The 27,808-nt window shown below is 40.5% G+C and overlaps 1 protein-coding gene across 1 annotated transcript; it reads left to right on the top strand.

Annotated features, from left to right (window-relative positions):
* Window positions 1-1,800: 1,800 nt before the first annotated feature.
* LOC115940998 (nuclease EXOG, mitochondrial) lies at window positions 1,801-27,808 on the top strand. Its single transcript, XM_081824505.1, has 6 exons — window positions 1,801-1,976; window positions 3,624-3,773; window positions 7,208-7,347; window positions 8,809-8,885; window positions 11,077-11,191; window positions 25,904-27,808. The coding sequence occupies exons 1-6, from the start codon at window positions 1,814-1,816 to the stop codon at window positions 26,363-26,365; spliced, it is 1,107 nt and encodes a 368-aa protein (XP_081680631.1). The 5' UTR covers window positions 1,801-1,813; the 3' UTR covers window positions 26,366-27,808.

The raw sequence follows: 27,808 nt of genomic DNA on the forward strand, positions 1-27,808 counted from the left end.
ACTTTGCAGACAACCCTCAGCAATATTTTTTAAGTGAAGCAGAGAAGCCTGGAAAATAAGTTTTATTCAGGACTACTGCAGAATACAGGCTCTGCCATTTCTAAGCATGGCTGAGTATCAGGGTCACTGAATCAACAAAGCCAGGTCTCACATTTTGGAATTCCTGACTTAACTCGCTAGATGAAAACATGGTGATGGGTGGGAGGCATGAGATCTTGAGGGCGCAGTGGTAATTCAGTAAGTACTGTTTGTATACCAGGATATGTGAGATGTAAATGTAATAGGTCATGAAAACATGGTTCCCTGTTAATGAAATGAGTCTCTACTGCCTAACAAAACCAGAAAGCCCCAGAAATCACCTCACTGCTTTCTGCAGTAACACAGACTTTTTTTGGCCCACGACTAATATTTTGCTAAGTGGAGAAATACCCAGCTTTGAGTCCTTCTGGTAGGGTTAATGCCTTTTTATTCATGCTTCAATATGAGGATTAAACAACCTGTTTGGAACTCTTAGAGAATGATTTTTGGTGAAGGGACCCTTTATTTAGGGACCAATTGTCCCAGCTTATGGCCCATTTTGCTTTCTCAGATTTAGACAGTTAACCTTTTATTAGTGAGTGCCCCTAATGATAAGCACAGAGAAGGAAAGGAAAGCTAACATTGTTGAAAGAAGATCTTAGAACTGGAAATGCCGGAAGGTTGGACCAGAGAAGTCATCTGGTCACACTTTTCCTTCAGCAAAGGAATTCCTTCACCAGAAGAACTTGGACACAGAAGCTGATTTCTAAAAACAGGCTTGCTCAAGTGAGCAAGTAGAAGAGGGTTCAGGGGCCGTTAAACCTGCAGATGGTGCTGCAAAAGGAACAAAACCCATTTATTTGGAGTGGAGTGCCTAAAACATACCCTTATTCTGTCAGCAGGCATTCAGAAGTCCGAATTTTATATTCTTTCAAGATAAAATAGGACTAATGAAAAATTGCTAACATTTACAGAGCACTTAATGACATGCCCCAGATTCTTCCCTAAATGCTTTATGTGGTAACATTTAATCCTCACAAGAACCCTATGGTCTAATCATCTTCATCATAATTACTTTTATTGTTTATTTAAGTTTTAAAATAACATTTATGGTATACTTTTCATATATGATACCATTATTCCCATCTGAAAAAGAGGAAACAGAAGCCCTGGAAGGTGAAGTAACACCCTCAAAGAGGAAAGTGATTGAGTGGCCATCCAAACCCCAGCACTCTGACTCAAGGTCCTAAGCCACCATGGAATACTGTCTTGTCAAGACACTCCTTAGGAGGTACAAAGCAATTTTTAGAAGTTAGGACTTGTATACTGTGATTTCAAAGTCAGGTGTCATGAAGACATCCAATGTGGCATACGTTTTGTAATCAGACCTGAGTGGAAATGGCGGCTCCGAGGCCTTACTGTAACCATGTGCAAATGGTTTACTCACCTATCAAGTGGGACTAAAGGTACACACCACTGCGCCCTCAAGATGTCATGCCTCCCACCCATCGCCGGATCAAGGGGACCAGGGGTGGAGCGGGGGGGTTGGGGGGGGAAGGTGGTGGTGAGGGGAGGATTCACCTGGGCCTCCGGTTTTGTCACCAGGGGGCTCCCGAGGCCCTCAGCGGGGAGGGTGTGCGCCTGCGCTCTGCACATCCTGTAGCTCAGAGAGGCTTAGTGCCCCGCGACTCCAGGTTGCGCATGCGTATCTCGATCCCGCGGTTGCGATTGGCTTTCAGGCGTCAGAGCTGGTGTGCGCACGCGTGACTCCAAAAGGTAAGGCGCTTCGGGTAAGATGGCTGCCAAAAGTTTTGCTTTCCGCCTCAGAGGCTCCGGGCGCTTTCTGAGTGTTTTCGTGGCTGGAGCTGTGGTGGGCGCCGCGGGAGGCGGGTTCACGGCCATGCAGTTGCTCCGGAGGCAGGGAGCTGAGACAGCGTTGGCGGTGAGGGAGCCCGACGGTAAGTCCACAGGCCTGCTCTGCCTTTCCTGGCCCAGCTTTTGGGCCGGATTCCTACCTCCGGCGTGAATCGTAATCCTCGGCCCTCGGCTTTTCTTCCTTTACCGGCCCCGAGCCCGTGGGTCCTGGGTTTTCAGCCTTTCTAGTCTTCCCGTCCGGCCTCCCCGCTCCACCTGGGGCCTCGCCTGCCTCTTTCGCATGCTTCTCCATCTTCATTTTCTCGTATTTATCACATGTATATTTTAATGTCTGTGACCTCCATTATTAGCTCCATAACAGCTCGGACTATGTTTTGTTCTCCACCATATACACAGTCCAGTACCTGGTACATAATTGACACTCACTAAGTGTGGAAGAATGAATAAATTAGCACCTGGTTTTAGCAGATTAGTTAATTGTCCTCATTTTGTCTTCGTTCAAATGAAGAGTACCCGCATTAACCCTAAAAACGAATCTGTCAGGTTATTTTATCAGCAAAAAAGTGGGCTTATTTCGGAAGAGTAGAGAATTAACAATCCAGGACAAGCAAGCTATGGCAAAACCATAGGCAAGTCCAGCAACCAAAGGAGAGGAACTTTATGGAGAAGACGGAGGAAGTTGGGAGGGGTTGTTTTTGAAAAGTCCATTGGAGAAAAGCAATAGTTCAGGTGATGAGTTTCTCATTGGCTGAGTTGCAGGGATAGTCTTCTTGTAGAAGTTGCACTGGTCGTCTTTCCCTGTTGCGGGCCTGTAGTTGATGATTCTTTCCTCTTGACAGTTCTTCTGTCAGGGTCTGTAATTGACAGTGTTCCTGTAATTGACATGGAGTTGAATGGCTCCCCCTTCCAGCCTCCCCTTCTAGCAACAGAGTCCACTTTTCTGAGGTTTCCCTTTATTAGTTTTCACACCTACTAGCCCTTCTCCAAAGTATGTAAATCCTCAAGCTACCAGGGGTACCTTATATTTAACAATGAAAATGAGCTCATGCTCATTTTTTACACTTTGCCTGGCATGCTGATTTAACTTGTTCCTTCTGATACTTGGCATTTAGCAAGAGAACTACTCCCGTAGGTTGAAGACCTGGAGAAGGGATCAAGAGAGGGTTACTTTGAAACTGACTCCTTGTTAAATGTGTGCTTGGTTTCTCCCAGTAGGAAAAATAAGACCAGTTTTACCACTATCTCACTGCAGTGCACATCTCTGCTTCAGTTCCAGAATGATGCATGATAGTCTTTTAAAGTATTTGTAAAAGGCTGTGTTTTTGTCCCCACATTAACTCTTTTAATGTAATGAGGAAGTAGGCTTTTTCCCATTAAATCGTATCAGTGACTTGTAATGATTGTTTTTCCTTTGCTGCTTTTATATACACGGTACTTTATGGGGCAGAGATTTGGACATTTGGTGTGAAAGACCAGTAAGATCAGGTCCTTATTTAAAAGTTAATGAGATAGCTGCAGTTTATCTTGTTAAAACTAAGTGACTAATTATAGACAAAGCCTACTGTCTCTTTTCTCTACATTGGAAATAATTGTAAAATGAGATCTGGTTGATTAGATTTTTGAGTCAGTCCTTTGTAAGTCTCACCCCTCTCCCTTATAATTTTTTGTTCCTAGTAAGAGTTACTAATTATTTTTTATTTTTGTCCCCCTCTCCCCCTTTTCATTTTTAGGTTCTGCAGAAAAGGCTCTCTTGGAACAATTTGGAGTCCCTTTAACTGGAACAGAGACTAGGCATTACACTAATCATGCCTTGTCTTATGATCAGTCAAAGCGAGTGCCTAGATGGGTTCTTGAACATATATCCAAAAGCAAGATAATGGGTAGGTGGTTAGAAGTAAAGGCATTGATGAAAGATGTTTCCAGATTTAAAACAAGGAGGATTATTGATTCAACCTTTTTTACATTACAGCACATTTAGAAAATAATGATGTTTGTATGACACACTTAGATAAATGGACCTACCTGGTAGCCAAGGAGCTCCAGACCCTTCCCAGCTTTCTAAGGGGCTGAGAGGATCATTATCTTGACATATGAGTTGGAGGCTCTGTCCTCTGTCCTAAATATTGCTACAACTAGCACTAATTGTTCATTATCTCCACAAATACTTTTAAAGTGCCTACCACATCATATGTCTGGCACTGTGCTGAGGTTTGGGACCAGAGCAGATGGTCTCTTGTTCATGGCACTTTGAGTTAACATGGGCGGTGGGTTGGCCTATCAAACAAATAATCATGAATATATAATTATTATTGGTAATAACTGTTCTGAAGGAAAAATGATTGCAAGTTGGGTTAGTATAAATAAGGAACAGTAAAGAATGTGATGAACAATGATATAGGCGAATCTGATTTTGATTAGCAAGGCTTCTCCAAGAAAGTGACTTGGAGGGTAGATGCTGTTACCTAGGCAGAGGAGTTGGGTGGTCCATGGATTGTGGACAAGGGCATTCCAGACAGAAAGAAAAGCACAGCTGCATCTTTGAAGGCCCCAATGTGAAGAGTTTTGTTCCTTTAGGGAACTAAAAGAAGGCCAGAGTGGCCAGAGCAAGGGAGAACATGTGAAATGAGACTGGAGAGGTAGGCGAGCATGTAAGTCTGTTCATGGTTTTTTTATGTTTTTTTTTTTATGTCTTGGTGGATTCCTGTAATTAAGATGGCCAGATCTTGATATTTAATGTTAAATTGGTTTCCGTGTAGATTATTCTAGTTTACACTATCCACTGTTAGCTACTTGTCCTTTCACTCATAATGAACATTGCCAATTTAATAGCTGAATTTCCATTTATTGGTTACCAATGAAAGTTAATATTTTGTGAATTATTCTTTCTTTGAGTTATTTTTACCATTTTCATTTGGTAAATTTTTTTTTAAGATTTTATTTATTTATTTGACAGAGAGAGAGAGAGTGAGAGCAGGAACACAAGCAGGGGGAGTGGGAGAGGGAGAAGCAGGCCCCCCGCGGAGCAGGGAGCCCGATGTGGGACTCGATCCCAGGACTCTGGGATCATGACCTGAGCCGAAGGCAGACACTTAACGACTGAGCCACCCAGGCGCCCCTGGGATATTGTTTTTTGAATTGATTTGTGGGAGTTCTTTATGTGTTAAGGTATTACCTTTTGTCATAGTTGTTTTATTAATATTTGCCTTTTAATTTGCTGTAAGGCCCACACATTATTTCTCCTTTGTTTTACACTACGTGCTCTGTTTATGTATATTAAAATGCTGATGTTTAACTGAGTTTGTCTTTCTAGAGTCCAACCAACCAGCAGAATAGCAGGAGCCTTGGACTTTGCTTGTTGCTAGAAGGAGACTGATATAGTTGGAAACTTTACCATAGCTGTTGAGAGTTGATTATAAACTTACATCAAGAGAAACTCACTTGATTTAGTTTCAAGCCTAATGAATTTCCTTTAAATACAAAACTTTTCCCAAGATGTAAGGAATTTCGGCTTTACTAATTTTATCCTATTAGATTACCATTTTCAGAGGCATATAAGAAAAATATTGCATTTCACATTGTAATGTGTAGTTTGAGGAGGTAAAATAATATTATTTGAAAATAGGAAGCAGTATACTTGTGATTTACTTGATTTTAGTCTTAAGAGTCTTCTGTTTTCAGTAATGACAGACTAGATTACTCAGGCTGACTCCTAAAAACAACAAGAAATGTTATTAGCAGACTGTCTGCTAAAAACAATAAGAAATATGTAGGAAAAAAAACCACTTAAAAAAAAAAAAAGAGTCAGCATGATAGTGGTGAATTGCCAAGCCAATATCTGGGGGAAAGCCAGAATCGAGAGAGGTAAGGGCAGATCTGGTAAACCAAAGCCACATTGCTTTTGATTCCGCACCTTTGTAGGGTGAGGGAGACTGAAGGTGAGACCTAGGGCTCACCCAGGGTAGATTGTCTTACAGGAGACCCTCCCCACATTAGCCTGGAACCCCAGGGGGCTGCACCCTGGGGGAGCATGGGGGAACCAGAACTAACCTGCCTGCTCACCGTAGGGGACTGTATGGAAGGTTGTCTTGGCACTGAGCAGAAAAGGGTCAAAAGGAAAATAAAAAGCTTGTTCCAGAGAAGGGGAGGCCACAGACTGGCTATCATGCAGACTTACAGGCCAAAGCCATGGAACCTGTATAGATCCAGGTGCTGAAGCCCTGATCTTGGTTTAACACAGTCCTCCACTGGCAGTGCCTCCACGTAACCTGATAGAAACAAATTTACATCCATCTCAAGGAAGGCATCTTTATCCCAGGCCTTCGGAAATTCCCACAGGCAGAGATAACCAGGCATGTAAGGAGGTGATTCCAGTGGTAATGATACATAAGAGAAGCTTACTAATAATTTTTCTGTTATTTTTTTTCTTTATGAAGTGATTCTAAAAAGCTCAGTATCAGATAATTTATTCTGAGTCTTGGGATCTGATCGTTTAAAATTTTTCTGGCTGAATGAAATGACACTGGAATTGGTACCTTCATTGGTCTCCATTTTAAACTTTATTGAGTAGCAGTCTGAGTATGTTCCATTTATCACTATTATTTTTGTAATTTAACAAGATCTGGCCTAATGACAGTGGAAAATAAAGTATTGGGGTTTGCTGATGTACACTGTGGCAAACTGTTTTGGAGGTGTGAAAATATAAATAAAATTGAGATTTTTTTTCTCTCCCACGTGGTACACAGATATTTTGTTTCAGGAATTTCTGGATTGAGCTCATAACCTAAATGTTTGTTTTGTCATGGCTTAAGAGGCAGCAAGCAAGATATCAGAGACACTCTCCCCCTCCCCAAGGCTGTGGCTGCCCAGAACAAATTGTTTTGTGTCTATATATATCCATTATTTCAGTACGTATAAACTTGTCAAATACAGTTGCACAAAATACGATACATGAGGGTCTTTTTAAAAAGCAAGAGTTTATTTAGTAGGTAAGCTTTTTATATAGTTCAGCTATTGATTGGTCATTGTTTTCACTTAAATACTATCCAGGGGATTTTTTTGCCTTTAATTTCAAAGGCTAGAAACAGAAGTATATGAGATAGCTACACTGTATGAAAAGCATTCTTTCCTAGACTAGTCCTTGCTAAATTCAGATGAGGTATCTGAACTATCCCAGGAACGTGAGACATGCATGCAATCACTAAGTACTAACTGCTCAGAGAGATACTAGCCAGCAGCAAACAGCTTGCCTTGCTTAGAGAATTTTGAGGGATCTTTGTCCACTGATAACTTACCCATTTTTTGTGTTTTTCTTCAGGTGATGCCGACAGAAAACATTGTAAATTCAAGCCTGATCCCAACATCCCTCCAACCTTCAGTGCCTTCAACGAAGACTATGTTGGGAGTGGGTGGTCAAGAGGACACATGGCTCCAGCAGGAAATAACAAGTTTTCATCTGTAGGCATATTTTTGGGGAGGGATGGGAATGCGGGGCTGGTAGTCTGTATACCATGGGACTTGCGCATTAAAAGTATAGGAGCCAAACCTTAACATCTGAGAACTTTAATACTCTTATTTTGTATTTTCCTTCCTGACTTTAATTCCTTTGTTTGCTCAGATAGTGAGACATTCTTAAACAGGTTGAAAAAGTAAAACTAAATGCTATGTAAAAGAGAACTAGAGAGCTCTTAGGAGCGAACTATCTATCTATCTATGTATTTATTTTGAAAAATTTCAGATCTGTAGAAAAGTTGAGAGTACAGCAAAAACATTTTTACCTGTAGAAAAATTGAAAAGATGGTACAGCAAACACTTTTTTTTTTAGAGAGCGGGGAGGGGCAGAGGGAGAGAAGGAATCTTAAGCAGGCTCCATGCTCAGTGTTGTTCAGGATTACTCAGGATATTGTATCATCTAAGAATGAGGATATTTGTATATATGACAAGAGTATCATACCAAGAAGTGTGTGTATATGTATTTTTGAATATTTATACAGTAATCTCTAACAGTTCATATTCAGATTTGCCGAATTGTTCCAGTTGTGTTCTTTACAGCTTTTTTTGATCCAGTGTTCAGTCATGAATCACATATTACACTTAGTTGTCATGTCTTTCTAGTCTTCTTTACTTTAGGACAAGTTCTCTGCCAAAAAAGGAGAGAAATGTCTTTTATGACATTTATTGCATCAACTGTTGGTGATTATTGTCATTAAGATAGTTGTTTTTAACCTTAGATACTCATTATAATCACCTAGGGATGTTTTAAAAAATCCTGATGCCCAGATCCAGAGCAGTTAAATCAGAAACTCTAGAGGGTGGAACCCAGGCACCAATATTTTTTAAAGCTCCTGGGTTATTCCAGTGTGCATTCAAGGTTGAGAACCCCTGCTTGAAGAGAAAGTTATTGATGGCATTGGCGATTAATACAGGTCAGTGGAAGGAAATAATAACGACAGCCTTGCAGGAGTGTGAAACGAATGAACACCTAGTGGCCAGAAATTCAGAAGAAAAGGAATTCTTCCCTGCCGCTTTTGAACTAATATGTTTGTGTTGTATTCCTTAAATAAAATTTCTGAAAGTTGACCTTTATGGAGAAACTCTTTGTCAGAGGCTGAACACCAGAATTTATCCTTTAGCTTTATATTGGAAACTTTGCTCTTAGAGTCTACATTACTGGTTTGAATTTTAGGAAGTACAAAGAAAGCTAGCACACCAAACTACTTATTTTGTTATACCCCTTTTATGAATAATCATTATTGAGCTTTCTGACCTGGAATAGCTATGGCTTTCATTTATTTAAACACGTAGTCACTGTAATTGCCTCGAGCTGACATAGAAGGAACTGGCTTTCAGTGTCTCTTTGTAAAATCTTAAAGGGGAAGGCATTTCATTGCAAATTACTATTTTTATTTCTTTTCACAGAAAGCCATGGCTGAAACCTTTTACCTTTCTAATATTGTGCCTCAGAATTTTGATAATAATGCTGGATATTGGAACAGGTGAGGGGTGAGAGTTTTAAAATGTGATTCTGTGGGAGATGAATGATGTGCCAGGAGAACATACTAGTGCACCCATCAACTGTTTCTCTTTGTTTAGCAAAAGCTAGCACTACCGAAGGTAAGTACTTCGGACTAGTTATCTTTGCTGTATGCCGGGAGTACGGTTGTCTGTGGGAGTACGGACTTCAAAACAGCCAGCCATTTTGATCATATTTGCCACTGGTCAGAAATCAAGTTTGGGAAGAAACTACTCAAAATACTATTACTGAGGCAGTGAGAGGTTTTTTAGTATGTCCAGAGGGCACTATATTTTTTTCTACTTGTATTTCAAGAGTTCCTGAGCTTTTATAAAAAAGTTTTTGATAGAACCTAACAATAAAATCACTGGGCTTTTTACAGGTTTTTGATACTTCTAACCAGTTCTGTCAGGGGATCTCTTTAAGCATCTAAAACTAGCACTGATTGAGGTTGTTTCAGGCTATTGCATTTTCCTCAAACGGTACCTTATGGTTTAAAATACATTAAGAGAGTACCCCACACTTAAGACTTGAATAATTATCAGTCATGGCTCCATTTTTTTGTCTATGTACCCTCCCTTCCCCCACTCATTTTAAGCAGGTGACAGCTATATTATTTTATCTATAAATGTTTTAATATATATTTTTAGAAGATAAGGATTTTTTTTTTTTTAAAGATTTTATTTATTTATTTAACAGAGAGAGAGATAGCGAGAGCAGGAACACAAGCAGGGGGAGTGGGAGAGGGAGAAGCAGACTTCCCGCGGAGCAGGGAGCCCGATGCGGGGCTCGATCCCAGGACTCTGGGATCATGACCTGAGCCGAAGGCAGACGCTTAATGACTGAGCCACCCAGGCGCCCCAGAAGATAAGGATTTTTTAAAAATTGAAGCAGAGCACGATTATTGCCCCTAAAAAATTGAATAGTAATTCCTTATTGCCAATTTGTTCAGATTTCTCTGATTGTCCTTAATTTTTTATTTATGGTTCATTGGTTTGAATCAGAATTCGAACAAGGTCCACATATAGATATGTTCTTTTAATACTCTTTTAATCTGTAGGTTTCCTTTTTTTTTTTTTTTTAGCCTTGCAGATGATTTGTTGAAGATCTAGGATATTTGATTTGTCTTATGGAGTTTCCTTTTTATTTTGGCTGGTTGCATACCTGTGGAAGCATTTAACATTTTCCTTTCCCAAGGGATATATTTTTGGGAGGATAATTTACCTGATAATTAGGCATATATGCTCTGAGGTATAATACTGCTGATTTTACTTTTTAGATAAGGAAGCTGAGGGATGGTGACATGCATTGTTATCTCTCCCAACTGCAGTATAAGAAAGTGCATATTAAACCTACTTGCCATTTTTATCCAGTAAATTAGCAAAACCATTTTTTTTTAAAGGTTTTATTTATTTATTTGAGAGAGAGAGAGCACACGAGAGGGGGGAGGGTCAGAGGGAGAAGCAGACCCCCTGCTGAGCAAGGAGCCCGACATGGGACTCGATCCCGGGACTCCAGGATCATGACCTGAGCCGAAGGCAGTCGCTTAACCAACTGAGCCACCCAGGCGCCCAGCAAAACCATTTTTAATTGATAAATCCCAGTGTTGCAAAGATTGCTGTGAAACTGTGGTGTCATATTTTGGAGTTTACATAGTAAATTGGTACAATACCATTAAAATATTACTTTTACATATGATCAAGTGTTATTAAAATATATATTCAGTAAAGTAATTCTGGCCCTTGAAATTTATCCTAAGGGATGTTGCATTATGTAAGAAATGTTAGGATAAACCCAATTGCCCCACAATAGAATGGTTAAATAAATAAGGTGTATCAGCTTGTTGAAATGATATATAACTCTTCAGAAAAGATTGAGAGCTACAACATAGAAAGATAAGGGAGAAGACAAAACAAATCAGTTCTAAAATGTACACTGAATGCACACACAGGAAAATGTAGATACTTGTATAAGTGCATGTAATTTTTAAGTTTTCTTGTGTAATGAAGAACTGGGAAGATAGTTGCTTATATGCTTAGTGTTTTTTGTAGTATTTGCTTGTTCACATTCATTTGTCAAATTCAGCATTCCTGCTGTCTTTCCTAGGGATTTGAAATCCTTCTTTTCTGTATGTCTGTGTGAATATCACACCTTTTTTTTGCTTTGTTTTTCAGAATGGAAATGTACTGTCGAGAACTGACGGAGAGGTTTGAAGATGTTTGGATAGTATCTGGACCGTTGACCTTACCTCAGACTGGAAGTGATGGAAAGAAAACAGTTAGTTACCAGGTAGGGACATGTTTTAACATTCAGGCTTATATTATTTGTATGAGATTGTAATTTCATTCTGTATTCTACTTTTTGATTTTATTTATTGAACACCTGTTGGAATGATAGGCACAGGGTATATCATGATGGATTAAAAAGCAACCAGTGACTTTAAGGAGCTCACAGTTTAGAAAGGGAGACAAAAAAACAAAACAAAAACAGAAAGAAGGGAGACAGAAGTGTTCTCAGTTAATCACATTAAAGTCTGATATGCTGGCTAGTAGAGATAAATACATAGATGAAGGGGTATCATAAGAGCACTGACCAACTCTTTTGGTGTGGTTTGGGAAGACTTAACAGAGGAAGTGTTTTTTGAGCTAGATCTTGACAGATGGATAAGAGTAAACTGAGTCGGTGAATCACATATTGTACACCTGAAACTAATGTAACACTGTATGTTAACTATATTGGAATTAAAATTTTAAAAGTGGGAAAAAAGTAAACTGAGTCAGGAGGGGAGCATGGGAATTCCAAAAGCTGGAGCAGTGTAAGCACAGGACATTTGTGATTGACAGCATAGTTCTGGAACTCAGGTATCATTGATAAAGATTGGAGCTTAGGGTACAAAAGAGTATGGGTGGCTAACAGGGGATGAGGATTTCTACAACAGGACAGGGGCCAGATAGTAGAGGGTTTTCTATTCCATGAAGGCTTGGATTTTGCTTTTTAGACAGTGAGAAGTCATAGGTTTGTTTTAAGCATGGGAGATGTGATTTGTTTGGGGTTTTATTAAGAGTATTATGACAGCACCGTGCATAGAGGTAGGTGAGGAAGGGGTGTTTGAAAGAGAAGTCAGAGATGAGGAGGTAAATGGTAATGCCGTGGTCCGTATGGGAACAGACACAGGGCTCAACTCAAGCAGCTGGAGTGAGGGTGATAGAGGAATACAGGAAAGTGTAACCATGAATTCACTTTTTAGCTGAGGAAGAGGGAAAAGTTCAGGATCACGTTTAGATGGCAGTGAGTGGAAAAGTGGGAGGAACAGCTTTTTTTTTAGATGCTTGAGTTTTTTTAAAAAGATGAAGGTTTTTTTCATGCAAGGTATTTAAGAACTTTATAGATTGAAGGAAAGAGGTTAAACTAGAAGAGTATAATTAGTGGTGTGAGGGCTTACACATCTGATGTTGATGTGGAAGATTGAGGATTGCGTCTGGAGGGTAGCTGAATTGATAGTGATATTGTGAGATCTGTACAGGGTGGGGAACCCAGTGGAGTGTGGAAGACGTTCTAGAGTAAAGAGGGATTGAAAGACTTCCCTGTAGGTCAAAGAGATGTATTTGGAGGGAACACTTAGTTCAGCTCTAGGAATAAAGCACATATTTAATAAATACTGGTTAGGTTATATGATTACTTAAGAGAGTCTGTGATAAAAATGAATGAGCTGAGAAACAGATTTAGGGAAAAAAAAAACCCCAAAACTTTAAGTATGTTCTGTCCCACTTGATTTGCTTTTTATCAGCCTGTCTGGATCAGATGCGCAGTGACGTGTAAGTAGCCAGGGTGTTCACACAGGTACTCACACCCTCAGAATATTCCAGGAATTCTCATGGGAGGGCAGGAGTGGCAAAGGAGTTAGTATTTTAAGCAGATTAATTTCTCTCCTCTGATCAATTCGCTAATTTAATTTTAGTATTTTTTGTTATATTAGAAGGAAAAAAATGGCTTAAAGCTCCTTATGTTCTCTTATTTTTTAAATATTAATTATTCTTGAGCTTTGTTAAATCTAACTTTTTACTCTTACCGTTGGAAAAGAGGTTCTCCTGACTGACTTTTAAACCTTAAGTGATCAAGTTAGTTTTATGTGTGCTTTGTTTTCATAAAACTGAAAGATTTATATGACTAGCTTACTGTGTAATAGATGAAAAATTTATACAAAATTTAAAAGGAAAAATTAACCAGTAATTAAGAGCATTTCACTAACAGTTTTTTTGGGTGGATATTTCTGTTAAGTATGTGTTGGCCAAATGCTGTAGTGGAAAGTATATTGCTTTTCTTAAATTGGATATAATTTTTAAAAATATAACTTAACACAGAATATTATGTATCTGCCGGCTCTTTCTGCTGAACGGGCCTAGAAGCAATGATACGCAGTTAGCAGTGAGCATACCTTGAGACCAGATCTTGTTTCTAAAAAACCATCTCCTACTGGAAGAACTTGGCACGCGGGGGAAGTGGCTGGTTCCAGGACTGGTGCAGGAAAAGTACAAAATTGTGGGGACGTGTTAAAAAGACAGACATCAGCTTGCAGGCGTTCCACTTACCATGTCTGGGGCTGTTTGATAGCAAAATATAATGGACTGTAGACCCACTGAGTTGGATAAGAATCCTTACTTCTAATACATAAGTAAATACATGAGTGTAAGGAAGAACTTCTGCTTACTGTAGTATGTCAACTAATTTATAAGAATGAAAGAGTTAGAAAAATCATTTTGCAACCATCATGGTAATTGATTCAGACAAGAATCATCAGTGGATGCTAAAACTAGTGAGTGAAAGTTTTACGGGAAAGAAGAAGTTTATATAATTAAAAAAGTCTCTCCACAAATTACTTTAATAACAAAGCAAGAAATGGTAACTGTACAGTGGAGAAACTTTCCCTTAACCAAGTGATCAGGGTTAATGTTAATATTGTCAGTAATGGGATTACTGATACACTGTACTTCCGATGTGATGCACTGAGAATACAGGATCACTTCTGTGAGATTTCTGCCAGAAAGCACAGCAGGGAATCTTACCATGCGGAAATAGCAAGCAAACCCCACCGAAGGTCATTCTGTGAACAGCTGCTTTGTACTCTTCCAGCATGTTAGTGTCGTAAAAGACAAAGGCTGAGAAACTATTCCAGATTAATGGAGACTAAAGAGTCCTGAAAACAAAATCCTAAGTCAGAATAGAAACGTTACTAAAAAGGACATTATTGGGGCAGTTGGCAACATTTGAGGTCTGTAGATTAGATCATTATATGTTATCAGTGTTAAATTTCCTGATTTTGATAATCATACTAATTATATAAGCGGATGTCTTTGCTCTTAGGAAATACATCCTGGAGGATGTGTCTATGACTTACTTTCAAAGGGTTTAGGGAAGGCAACCCTGTCGGGACCCCTCGCACTCTTGAGAGCTTTTTCTGTCTCTTCACTTAATAAAACTCTATCGCTTTACTCGCAAAAACAGCCAACTGACAAGGACACAAAGGGTTTAGGGAAAAGAAAAATACAGAGGAAGAAAGAATAATAAAGCAAATCAGGCAAAATGTTAACAGTTGATGAATCTGTGAAGTGCACACGTGTTCTTTATGCTAATATTGTAAGTTCTATATTTGAAATTAATTGAGAATGAAACATACATATGTACATGTATTTTAATATATCTTTTCTTTTTTTTTTTTTTAAAGATTTTATTTATTTATTAGAGAGAGAATGAGAGAGAGCACATAAGAGGGGGGAGGGTCAGAGGGAGAAGCAGACTCCCTGCCGAGCAGGGAGCCTGATGCGGGACTCGATCCAGGGACTCCAGGATCATGACCTGAGCCGAAGGCAGTCGCTTAACCAACTGAGCCACCCAGGCGCCCTAATATATCTTTTCTATAGCAGTATTCTTCATTACACTGGAATATATAAAACACAGAGAAGACTTACCTTGCTTCTCCTAAATAGCTTATCAGTGACTGCTATTCAAGCCTTAAAGAGAGTTTCAAAAGAGACCTGTCAGCTCTCCTCACCCGAATTAGTGTCATGGTGATGAAATGTGGGAGAGCAGTCAAGATCAGCTTCCTGAAGGGTAGACTCTGAATAATAATCTTGTTTTTGGTTTTTATGTGAAAGCTTTATTGGTCTTAGGGTCTTTATTTTCACGTTCTGGGCCTCTGAACCTGTACTTTTAGTTTCCCATGTCCATAGTAATTCATAGGACTGATGCATGCTCACTGGCCAATCTTGAATCCAGCAAATCTTCCAGTGCCTGTCATGTGGGAGGAGGAATGTATACAGAATTGTAAATAACATGCCTTAAACTACACTCTTGATTACTTTCTCCCTTCTTTCCTGGATTTCACATCCGCAAGTCATCTCTCCTAATTTCTTTGAGTCAACAACTGTTATCAGTTCTCTTTCTTAATAACTTTTACTCAGATTTTGCTGAAGCTCTGAACACCTGCAGTGTAGCAGAGGCCTCCAGTGACTTTCTCTGCCTCCACTTCTGTTAGTGTCAGTCTGTCTGGAGTCCAGAAATCATTTCAAAGTATACATTTTTGCTTTTCTCATCCTCAGAAGCATCAGAAATGAGTAATACCAAATGAACAGAAGAGGAAACTTCATTTGTACTGAAATCAGGAAATGTCCATAGTCATATCAAGCATTTCAAATAATATCTGAAAGATACAGTACATTTAGACTAAATTATAAAAGGTTATTATTTTTTTAAGATTTTATTTATTCGAGAGAACGAGAATGAGCAGGGAGGAGGGGCAGAAGGAGAGAGAGAGAGAGAAGCAGACTCCCTGCTGAGCAGGGATTCCTGACATGGGGCTCGATCCCAGGATCTGGAGATCATCACCTGGGCCGAAGGCAGACGCTTAAGTGACTGAGCCACCCAGGCACCCCAGGTTATTAATTTGACATGTGTTCTTTAGTCAAAGCATGGGGTAGGGTACTGGAATTAGTAAGAAAGTTTTTAGTAGGGAAGAATTTCTTAGATTCTTTTTTTTCATTTCTCTTCCACAGAACCTTAGATAGCAGATGCCTTTCTATTAATTTTAAAGCCTTTGAATCTATTCTTCATTAATCATATATTATGTTAGAAGTTTGAAGGTAGATACTTATATTAAACACAGAATCTTGGTGCTTTTGTTCCCCCCCGCCCCCGCCCATGGCATTGACGCCATAATTGCCAGTCTTTTTATTTTTTTTAAATATTTTATTTATTTGAGAAAGAGAGCGAGAGAAAGAGAGCATGTGAGCAGGGGGAGGAGCAGAGGTAGTGGGTTAAGCCGACTCCATGCTGAGCATGGAACCCCATGTGGGGCTCCCATCACAGGATCCCAATATCATGACCTGAGCTGAAACCAAGAGTTTGATGCATAATTGACTGAGCCACCCAGGTGCCACTTTAATTGCCAGTCTTTTTTTTTTTTTTTTTTAAAGATTTTATTTGAGAGAGAGAGCACGAGCAGGGGGAAGGGATAGAGGGAGAGGGAGAAGCAGACTCCTTGCTGAGCGGTGAGTCCGATGCGGGACTTGATCCCAGAACCCTGGGATCATGACCTGGGTCGAAGACAGACGTTTAACTGACAGAGTCATCCACGTGCCCTAATTGCCAGTCTTTTAATGAGCCTTGAATTTAAACTTTAAAAATTTGTTGTTATGGAACTCTATGTGCATAGTAACAAAAATGTTAAACCTTAAACCTTAAAGTATATGACATCATAATGAAATTCAAATAATATAAGGTATGAGAGGGATAGTCACCTCCTGGTCCCAGTCCCACGGTCCAGTTTCCTAGTTCTTCTGCTAGTTATCTCTCTATCTGAGAGTAATGGGTACTAAACTCTATTTCTTAATTTTGATTTGCCCATTTTAACAGTCTCTGTTGATGCTTTCACATGAAATATATTAAATTTCTGTAGTTGACATATTTTTCCATTATCTGTTATTCACGTTAGTTTTAGTTCTTCTATTGGTAAACTTTACATCATAAACTTTATATAATATACTTAAACCTTTACTTTTTGATCTGTCACTTATGTATTGTTGAGGTTTATAGCATTTACATTTGTGTTTGCTAGCTATAATTTGGTCTGAGCTTTGCCTGTAGTAGATATCTAAGACAGAGGCCTCCTGTGGCACATCCAGCCCATAGATGATTTGACTTGGTTCACATAGTATGTTGTTTCTGAGTTAGTTGGTAATTTTTCATAATTGGGAGGTTTCACATAAAAATCCAGATATTAGCTTCTCTTAAAAACAGATGACTCAAACACTTGGCATATATTCCCTTAGGTGCATTCACTAGCTGAGAGTAACAGCTTTCTCCTTCAATGGAGCACATGTTCTTCCATTCATCATAGTCTTCACCTGGCCCATTTCATCCATTTACACTTCCTGTCTAGCCCTTGTTGGTCTTTGAGTTTTATAATCCTGGCTCTATTGAAAATATAAAAGCAGTATGTATAGTACTGTGAATGTTTAAGTAGAACATTTGGATCTGTAAAGCAGTAGATATAATCCTGTATGAAGTCTGTGCTGCTGGAGAAATAAGTATTACCACAAACAACAAAAATCTGAGAAGTGGAAAGTAAAGGCGGCAGGATATTATAATTGCTACTTTAAAAACTGTAATAATATGCTTTCACTTTCTATTTCAGACCATTTAACCTTATTATCATACTATTTTTTAAAAAGGTAAATCAGTTTCTTCTTGAAGACATCATTCTTGGAGCCCTCTGACTTCTGTGCTAATATGAACCGTTCGTTTCCTCCCTTCCATCCCTTCTTCTCTCCCACCCTCCCTTCTTTCCTTCCTTTTATTCAGCAAATAGTTATTAAGCTCCTCCTGTGTACCTGGCACTGTTCTAGGCACTTCTGATAACAGCAGGTAAACAAGGCTGTATGTTCTATGGAGCTCAGGTTATAGTGGAGGAGAGGCACAATAAACAAAATGCATATTAGAAAAAGAAAACACGGGTGGAAAAGAAAGACAGGATAGGCTGCTAAGGGGAAGTGAGACTGAGCAGAAACCTAAGTGAAGTGAGGGAGTAACCTCTATGAGGAGTTTTCCAGCAAGTACAAAGACACAGGGGTGAGATTAGCTTGGTATATTCAAGGAGCTGCAAGAATGCCAGTGTGACTAGAGCCGAGAGAGCACCGAAGAGAAGGAGGGCAGTTAGAGGGAGGCCATGGGGAGAAGTCCAGATCATATTCAGGGAGCTGTGATGCTTTTTGATCAGGACAGTGGCACAATCACAGCCCAGTCTGGCTGCTCTCTGTGAGGAATAGAATAGCTGGACCACTTAAGAGGCTGATGGAGTAGTCTAAGTGAGAAGTAATAATGGCTTGACTAGAGGGGTGGTGGTAGAAATGGTGAGAAATGCTCTGATTTAGAATGTGCCTTGCAGTAGAACTGATGGTACTTTCTAATGGGGTAAGTTGTAGACTAAGAGGGAGAGAGTCAGGATAACACATAGGCTTTCAGTCTGAGATCAAGAAGACCAGAGAGGAGCAGGCGTGGAGGCTGGAAATCAGGAGTGATTTTGGCTGTGGGAATGGGAGATTATTTGATGTCCAGGGCAGGCTCTGAGTTTGGTTGTCAGAGAGGAGAGGTTGAAGTGGCGATCTTCTTGGGAGTGGTCAGCACACCAGGTGATATTTAAAGTTATGATGGGATCGTGTAAGTGAGCATAGACAGGAGAGAGCAGATCTGCGGTCTGAACCCTGGGGGGCTCAGACATTCGGAAGTCAAGAAGAAGAGGGTCCAGCAAAGGAAACAAAAGGAACAATTTTTGAGGCAGAAGAAAAATCCGGGGAGAATGGTGTCCCAGGAGCCAAGTGAAGAAAGCATTTCAAGGAGGAAAAGATGAGTGGAATGTTGAGGGAATGATGAACTGACCATTGGCAACCACCATAAGCTGTTGTAGTTTTAAGTCAGCTACACATCTGTCTTTCTTTTCAGTACACTCCTGGCTTAGGTCCCTTTCATCTTGGGCTCCCTCTTCCCCTTTTTTGGATTCCTTGTTTTGTTGGAATACATCCTCAGATTCTTTTTTTTTAATTTTATTTATTAGAGACAGCGAGATAGGGAACACAAGCAGGGGGAGTGGGAGAGGGAGAAGCAGGCCCCCCGCTGAGCAAGGAGCCCGATGCGGGGCTCAATCCCAGGACCCTGGGATCATGACCAGAGCTGAAGGCAGATGCTTAAGGACTGAGCCACCCAGGCGCCCCACATTCTCAGATTCTTTCTGGAAGAGTCATTTTGCTTGTCTGAAAATGTCCTAAAACCCTGGCAGTGGGACCCAGGAATCTGGCTCTCCCGGGCAGTTTTACGTGCACTGTAAGGTTTGAGAATCATCCCTTTAGAGAATATTTTTCTATCTTCATCCTGGAAGCAAGACAGGTCTGCTGCTTTTGTTGGTTGCACAGTAATTCTGTAGATGTATTCATCAGTCTCACACCTTGATTTTGACACCCTTTACTTACTGGAGCACGCATAAGGGGCTGTGAAAATCCAAGCTTTGACTCCTTCCTCTTTGTTTTATCTAACTTGTCAGCTCCTCTGTCTTCCAGAAATTCATGGCACTTCTTAGTCCAGTAATACACGACTCTGCCATTCTCCTCACTTGCATGGGACAGTTCTGTGTCAGACCTGTTTGCTGCCATTTTGTGTCTATATGTGTATTTTTTAAATTGGGGGAAGAGAGGAGCAGAAGCCTTGACCCAGGTTGCCATCTTGAACTGGAAACCTCCTTTAATCTTTATTCGTTAGTTTTTTGCACATCCTTGGCAAAGCAAGTTGGTACTTTTTAACATTTCACTTTGAAATAATTTCAGATTTGTAGAAAGGTTGTAAGAGTAGAGAACCCCCCTAACATGTTTCACCTAGATTCACTAGTCGTTAGCGTTCTGCACCGCTTGCCCCCTCTTCTCTATGCATACCCCTCGTTCTTAGTACTTTCTCAACCATTCAAGCGTTCGTTGCAGATATCTTGTCCCTTTTCCCCTAAATACTCCGTTCTCTCACATAACCACCGTTTAGTTGTCAAGTTCATGAAATTCAACATAAAAGAATATCTGGAGTACAGTCCATATTCACATTTTGCCATTTGCTCCAGTAATGTTCTTCATGCAGTTTTTCCCCCCAGATTTGGAATGAAGTCCAAGATCACGCATTGCATTTTAGCTGTCAAGTCTCTTTAGTCTTCTTTAATCTCAAGCGGTTAGTTCCTCAGCCTTTTTGTCTTTAATGATGTTGACATTGTTGAATATAGGCCATTTGTTTTATAGTATGTTCTTCAAATTGGGTTTGTCTCTTGTTTGATTAGATTCAGTTATGTTTCTGGCAGAACACCTCAGAGGTGAGCTTGTGTGCCCCTCGGTGCATCACATCAGCATGCATATGCTGTCAGGTTGTTCTGTTACTGGTGATACTAACTTAGATCACTTGATAAAGGTGGTGTCCTCTAGATTTCTTCACTGCTAAGTTATCGTTTCCCCTTTGAAATTAATCCACTGTGGAAGTCCTTTGAGACCGTGTAAGTATTCTTTTCCTCTTCAAATTGTCAACTGCTAGTTTTAGCAGCCACTGAAGATTCTGGCCTGAATCAGTTATTACTATAATTGTTGCCGAATAAGGATCTTCTAATTCTTATTTCTTCTGCTTTTAGTAATTGACATTCTACTGTAAGAAAGAGCTTTTCCTTCTTATTATATCAGTATGAACTGATGGATTCTTATTTTATTCAATGAGTTTTAATCAATCTGCTGTGTATTCATTTTGATGCTCAAATTGTCTTCGATTTGGCCAGTGGGAGCCCCTTCAGGCTATCTCCCATGTGCTTTGACACACCCTCATCGTGTTCTTGGCACTTCTACTTTCTGGCATAACAGGATATTCTAGGCTCATCTTGACCAGACTCTGGGATCAGCCATCTCTCCAAGGAGCCCTCGTTCCTTTTAATGGGAATTGGTATTTAGAAACCAGGTTCTGGATGACAAGTTGATTCTTGAGTGCTCGGTCTGCTTTTGGCTTGTCATGTGTGTTCACCGCATTTATTTTTAGCCTTTGATAGTGGGTGGAGAGAGCCCCAAAGAACATAGTATACAAATTCTATTGCCTTTAGTGGCTCCCTGTGTTTTCTTTATCTTCATTGTTCCTTTCTGTTTTTTTGAGATTTATAGACCCTGGTCATAAAGAAAGCACTTACCTGTGCGCATGTGTTATGTGTGTGTGTATGCAAAGGGGAATGTTGATAGGAATGTATCTCCCTGTAGAGAGATACTGGTTTTTATTTTTTTTAAGAATTGTATCAAAGTGATTTACTTTTTTATATTTATATTTTTCACTAACAGCTTCTCTGTAGTAATGCAGCTTTTGTTAGATGTGACATTATTTTTTCAGATAAAATGACGTCAGGTGGAATTTTAAAGTTAAAAATCTGTAGTGTATCTGTTAGCATAAAAGCGAAATATGATCCTTTGGTAAATTAAATTGGAAAAATTGTTTCGGTTTGCCATTTTAAGAATTTAGTTGGGCCAAACGTTTTATACATATGTGTACACATACATACATACGCATAAACTTGGAAAATTTCTTTTATAGGAAAGGAAATTGAGGTTTAAAGGGGTCCAGTCCAACTCACGTAGCTAGTCATTGTCAAAGGGGAGATATAAACAAGGCTCTGTCTATTTGTATGAGAACTGCCAATCATTCTATAGCATTGTTCTTCAGAACTCTCAAAAGTCTACAGTCAAGGGGTTGCTGTGCTCTTCCCATACAGCAGCTTAAGGCCAGGAGGTAGAAGATGGTGAGGATGGAGAACAGTTGCAAGTGATATCTGCTAGCATGCAAAAATAAGAACAGAAAATGGGCCAAGAAGAGGATCCCTTATAGCCAGGCAGAAATGTCTGTTAGAATATGCAGGAAAGAATCACAGCATCATAGGACTTGAGTGAATGTGAGCCCAGGGGAAGATTAGTAGCAGTGATTTTATCAGAAGTGAGTCATCTGACAGCTCTAATCAGAATCACCCCCTTTATTATAGCTGAGGTCATCCATGTGCTTTCTCTGATGTGCCTGTTTCAAGAAGAGATTGATTCCAGACAAGTGAAACATACCTGAAGATTCTGGCCTGAAACATTATAATTGACCTGACAAGAAAGTGAGCTTCAAATTTTTCAACTCGGTGGTGGTGGTGGTGGTAATGTTAGAAGTACTTAACATTTACATTGTTTTCATTCTACAGCATTACTTTCCAAACTAATTCCAAACCAGTTCCTAGAGGGGAAGGAAATTAAAAAACATGCCTCCAAGAATCTTCAGGCATCACCCGAAGTGATCTGGGAGTCATTTCGTTTTCTAAATCTCCTGTTTTCTCTTTAGGCAGAGCTTTTGTTAATTTCCGTATCTGTTTTAATTCAAAAATAAATGATTTTACTGGCTAAGTATCTCCTTACTCCCACCCTACATCTCCAAGTAGAATCGACAGTCTGGGAAGGTGGTGCTTGTTGTCCTGTGACTTGGCAGTCGGTCTCCAGCCTCCTTACGCAGAGCGGGCGCCCAGTGTGAGTGGCATGGTCTCCCTGGGTCTCTGCTGCTGCACAAGCTCCTCTAGAGGCTTGACGTGCCACCTAAGGGCTGGCCACCTGCCTGCTGACTTTCCCACATGTTCCCACTCCCTTCTTCCCTTGTTCCTCTGTCCTCCCAGGTATGGAGTCCCTATTTATCACACTGTCGTGGTTTCTTTCTTGCACTTGATTGGCTTGACTTTTTAAGGGCTTGGTCTCTTGATGTGTCCAACAGTTTTATTTTTGGATTTTCTTTTTTTGTCCTACCAAGGAAATGTAACCAAATATATCTGTCTGATTCTAGCAGGTACATATATTTTCCTTGTGCTGCTGCTTAATTTTATTTATGTCACAGTTGCTGTATGTATAGGACTGGACAAATGGCAGACCTAGCCTGAATATCGTTTGTTGCCAGGCTCTTCTGGCACTGAGTCAGTGTGAAGGCCCAGTTCTGTGTGTGTGGAGCTGGGGCGGGGGAGGGCAAAGTGTCATTTCTGTCTCTTGGGCGGAAGGAAACCTCAGGCCAGCAGGTATGCAGACTAACTCTAGGTGGTGAGTGCGTGCCAGCTTTATGGCTCTTCTATATATTGTGTTTACTAGTTACACCTGGTTGATTTCCAGTTTTTGTTACCATCTTGATAAGAGTTCCATGCTTTTTGGTAATTTAACAGCAGTGAGGATTTCCTCTGTAAAGTATTTTTACATCTACATCTTCTATTAACAAGGATCGTTGCTGATTTACTGATACTGAAGACTTGGTTCATGTTCAGCCCCCAAGTCTTTTGTTGAGGATGTCATTTGTGTCCATCCTGCTTCCTCTTGAAACCCTGTTGTCCACCTTTAACTGGTCTAATCTTGCTTGCCCTGTGTTTCCCCACTGTCCCTCAGCAGAACCATCTTTTGTACCAAATGCAATTACATCCTATCCTTTGAATGACATCCACTACAAAAATTGCTTTTTGCATAGGTCTTGCGGATTTTAAAACCTTTTTTTTTTTTTTTGAAACTAAAGTGTCTTTGTATCTTCATAACTATTTTGTGAGATAGGTAGCATGGAAGGTAGTTATTACCAATTTTATGAATGAAGAAGGAAGATATCAGTGAACATGACTTGCAGCCTTGTGGCAAAGCCAGGACTTGACTAAGTCCTGGGGTTCCAGTCCCTAGCAGTTTCTAGAAACATTTTATGAAAGACTTCTAGTTTTCCCAGAATTGGGAGAATTTTATTATGTGGGGTGAATTGTCTACAACGATAGCTCGAAAATTAGGATTTTTTTTTTAAGTCTTAAATTCAAGGAAAAAAAGAGTGGATTTTCTGAATTTCCAAATGTTGCTGGTTCCTATTTTAAACAGATTACAGATGTTTACTTCCTAAGAACAAAGCAGACTGAATCAGAGAAGATAGTGGCTAAGTTTTCATTTTTCTCTTTATTTTTAGGGGTAGTATTTTGCTCCTCCTTGTTGAAGTATTTTGAGAAGGTCATGGGTGAAATGATCCTACCTTATGGTTCTTAGTAGGAATTTTTGTGTCCCATGAGGATTCTTAAAAGTAGTAATGGACATTCTCTAGCTATTGTGTGGGTTTTTAAAACCCGCAATAGAAATGATTTATTTTTATTGGCTGGAGTTTAATGACTCTGATTAGAAGCCCTGGTTGGCAGCAGATGGGCATGACCAATTAATTATTCTTGAAATTTTTATTTGTTTGTAGACACAGTCCACAAGGAGAGAAAATCAAGTGAATGGTCTGGAAGGCTCCTCATACTTGGAGTCTGAGGTTGTGCTGCAGTGATGGAGGATGTCCACCAGGTGGCATCAAGGATTTGCTTAACTGTTGGCGCCCCAGCTAACCTTGGAAGCCCATTTAAACTTCTACCCCCCTTGTGAACTATGGCTCAGCTGCATCTGTGCCCTCAGTTCTGGTCCCTCGCTTCCCTTAGTGCTGTCTTGTGCTCTGTATTGGCATCTGACCACATTCTGCCTCCCGTGAAAGCAGTGGGGGTTGACTCCTCTAGGTGGGAAGCTTCCTGAGAACAGACACTAGGGCATTCACTGTAAAGCTTGCTCCTTTCTGTGTTTCCAGCAGTGCCAGCCATAGCCCCTCTGAGTTGCATTGTTGCATTAACCTCTGTTGGTGATCTGTGGGCTAATTGTGGACCTCCGTAGAGTTTACCTTCAGTGTTTTTTGCCTTGAAGAGAGTACGTTCTTTTTCCCAGCTGCATAAATGAGTTGTTGGAGGGCTGTAGGGTTTTGTGCTTATAGATTGTGTACTTTCATAAACTTTACTCTCAAGTGAGCCCTTCACTAACTTGAGAGATAGTAGTTACAGAAATCAGCCCTGTAGATGGGGCTTCTCTGCAGGCCCGCAGTCGGTCTTGGCAGTGGAACCTCCGTGCGTGCCAGACAGCAGATAGCCATGGCATTCTTAGGCTGTGTGCCATGTAGGTAGAAGCTGGAGAAAAGCAGGAAAGAATCCTTGCAGCTCTCATCCCTCAGCCTTATCTGGGCTCCCAGCATGGCCTCCGGCAGCAGGCAAGTTTGAGCAGGAGCAAATGCCCTCTCGGACCCAGGAAGGGCCCCGGAGGGGTAGTAGTACACATGCATATTGTAGTTGGATTGTATCATTTTATTGGAGACCATTAAGGAAATGAATGTTCAGTTTTCCTTTTTCAGAAAACAGATACGGCTTAAAAGCCAATTGGAAGGAAATTTGAAAAGGTTCCATAATAATGTTATTTCATTATTAGAGCTGACCTACACAGTCAGGCAAGTTGTGTGCAGGCCTGACCCTGGCTTCTCTACTGTATGGATCCTTTCCAGAGTGTTTGGTTTGCGGACACATTCGAAGTTCTATGTCTGATAATAGGCCCAAGAGTGTGCAAAACTCTAAGTAAGCAGCATTTACATTTACTTAATTTAATTTCAGAAATGAGCCACAGTCTAGGTGAAACTGGAGCTCTTAATACCAGTGTAGTGTCTGGCTGCTTTTCTGAGAGCTATTTGTTTAGCTCCCTAGTGAGTTTGATAAACTAAGGCCATATTTTTATTTCTCGAGCTGGGAGTTACCAAGCTGGCAGTTTTGACCTTTGAATGTTTAGAGCACCAGAAGTTCTGATTATGTGATGACGAGAAAATCACAGCTTTTCTTGCTTGTTAAAAACCCAGGGCATTCCTTTGCCCTTTGTCCTACAAACAGAGCAGAGGATGGGACCTCTACTCTTTGGGGTGGCATTGTTTTAAAGAATGTGATCAGAATCTACCTGTTAGATGCTCATCTTCTCTGTGAACCTTGAATTTAGATTCATTGGTGGGGTAACTTATAAATGCCTTTGCAGAAATGTGTTGAAAATCTTTTCAGGAGAAATTTGGGAACTGCTAATGTGGCTGCTTTGTTTTTAGGTGATCGGTGAGGACAACGTGGCTGTCCCCTCACACCTCTATAAGGTGATCCTGGCCCGCAGAAGCCCAGTGTCTACTGAACCGCTGGCGCTAGGGGCCTTTGTGGTGCCCAATGATGCCATTGGCTTCCAACCGCAGTTAAGTGAATTCCAAGTGAGCCTTCAGGACCTGGAGAAGTTATCAGGACTGGTGTTTTTTCCTCATTTGGATAGAACTAGTGGTATCAGGAATATCTGCTCTGTGGACACCTGTAAGCTCCTGGATTTCCAGGAGTTCACTCTGTACCTGAGCACAAGAAAGATTGAGGGGGCCCGATCAGTACTCAGACTGGAAAAGGTCATGGAAAATTTGAAGAACGCAGGGATTGAACCAGATGATTACTTCATGAACCGCTATAAGAAGAAGCTAGAAGAACTCAAAGCTAAGGAGCAGTCAGGAATCCTGGAGAGAAAGCCATCTTAGTTTTTTTCCTCAGAAGATGTGTGAGAGCATCTATAATGAAGCAGGTGTGTCCTCTTCAGGCTAATGTGTTTTAGTGGCTTTGCTTTAAAGAAATGATGAAATCCTAAATTTCAGACTAAATTTCTCCCCAAAAGATGAAAGATCTAAAAAATTCTGTCAGTTTTTTATTTGACATGGGAACTCATTATTAAGGAAACTGTAAGACCTACAGATTGGATGCTGATCTTGTGTCAGGTTCACAGAGGACTCTGACCACAAGATGACGCTGTTTTTGTCTCTCTCTGGATGTTCGTGTGTGAAGGCATTTTGTTTTCGTGCCCCTGAATCATGCACTGTCTTTGATGTATCTGCTCAGTTTTCTTGGAGCCCAGTGTTGTATGGGACCCTAGTTGGTCTTGGAGGTGGCTTTTAGATATCCTCTGTGTGCTGTCCTGTCCACATGTATTACTGTGTTACATATTCGTTTCTTGCTCCTTCTCTGACAGGCCTGCTGGCCCTCCATTTCTGTCCTATAGAAGCCCTCAGCAACATTTTCTGCTCACCTAGTGTGTTCTGTATACTAAGCTCAGTGCTTTACAAGTATTATCCTACAGCAACTCTCTGAGGTAAATACCACTGTCCTCATTTTACACGTGAGGAAATGAAGCCTTAGGGAGTTTAAGTATTTTGTCCAGGGTTCACCTTTCTGAAGAAGTAACCCACAGAGATAGGAGGCATGTGGGGCCAAGAAGAAAGACAGCATGACATAGATTGAAATAATACAGAGGCTTTTGACTTAGAAATGTATACACATGGGTATTGGTGATTCTGGGCCCCGCTTGCTAAGAGGGGTCTGGTTTCTTGTCTGCCATCGAGCCAAAGGGTCTTGAGTATCCTCTGACTTGAACCCTCCTTGTCTCTTTGGGAAGAAACAATCACAGGTGTTTGAAAGTTAGAGGGCATTGCTTTGTGGGGTTTATCAGAGCCCCTACTTGCCTCTAGGGATGCAGTTCTTTTAGTGACCGGATGGTGCCAAATTGCTATGTTCTTTGCTTTCCAGGTGAGCAATTTGTTCCAAAGGTTAAGGGACCTAAGAAGGGTCTGTGTCCACAGCTTCACCAGCTCATGATTTGCTTCCCTCTCGGGCCTGCTTGCCTACCTGGGTAGCACAGGGCAGGTGGTGCTTTGGGCCAAAGACTCAGACAATTCTGATTATCTCTAAGGGAAACAGCAGCTGTTTTTCTGAGCCAGATCTCTAGATTGGGGTTTACACGGAATTCTTTCAAGGGCTACCATAAGTAAAGGCAGCGAAATACCTTAAAATAGGGCCCAGGAGCTTGTCTAAACGTATTCTAGCTCTGCCGTCTTTCCAAGTGGTGTTACAAGAACAGTTTTTGTGGTGTTTTGTGTGTTTGTCTCTAACAGAAATGCCAAGGCTTTAAGATAAAGGTAGGTTGATAATGA

Source organism: Leptonychotes weddellii, chromosome 1 (genome assembly GCF_054177405.1).
Source record: "Leptonychotes weddellii isolate Sample4059 chromosome 1, ASM5417740v2, whole genome shotgun sequence".
Classification (NCBI taxonomy): Eukaryota; Metazoa; Chordata; class Mammalia; order Carnivora; family Phocidae; genus Leptonychotes; species Leptonychotes weddellii.

Excerpts from the sequence above, each read along its gene's own strand:
- LOC115940998 (XM_081824505.1), top strand. The coding sequence starts at position 1,814 with ATGGCTGCCAAAAGTTTTGCTTTCCGCCTCAGAGGCTCCGGGCGCTTT. Across the intron at positions 1,977-3,623 it reads GGCGGTGAGGGAGCCCGACG|GTTCTGCAGAAAAGGCTCTC; the intron begins GTAAGTCCACAG and ends TTTCATTTTTAG. Across the intron at positions 3,774-7,207 it reads ATCCAAAAGCAAGATAATGG|GTGATGCCGACAGAAAACAT; the intron begins GTAGGTGGTTAG and ends GTTTTTCTTCAG.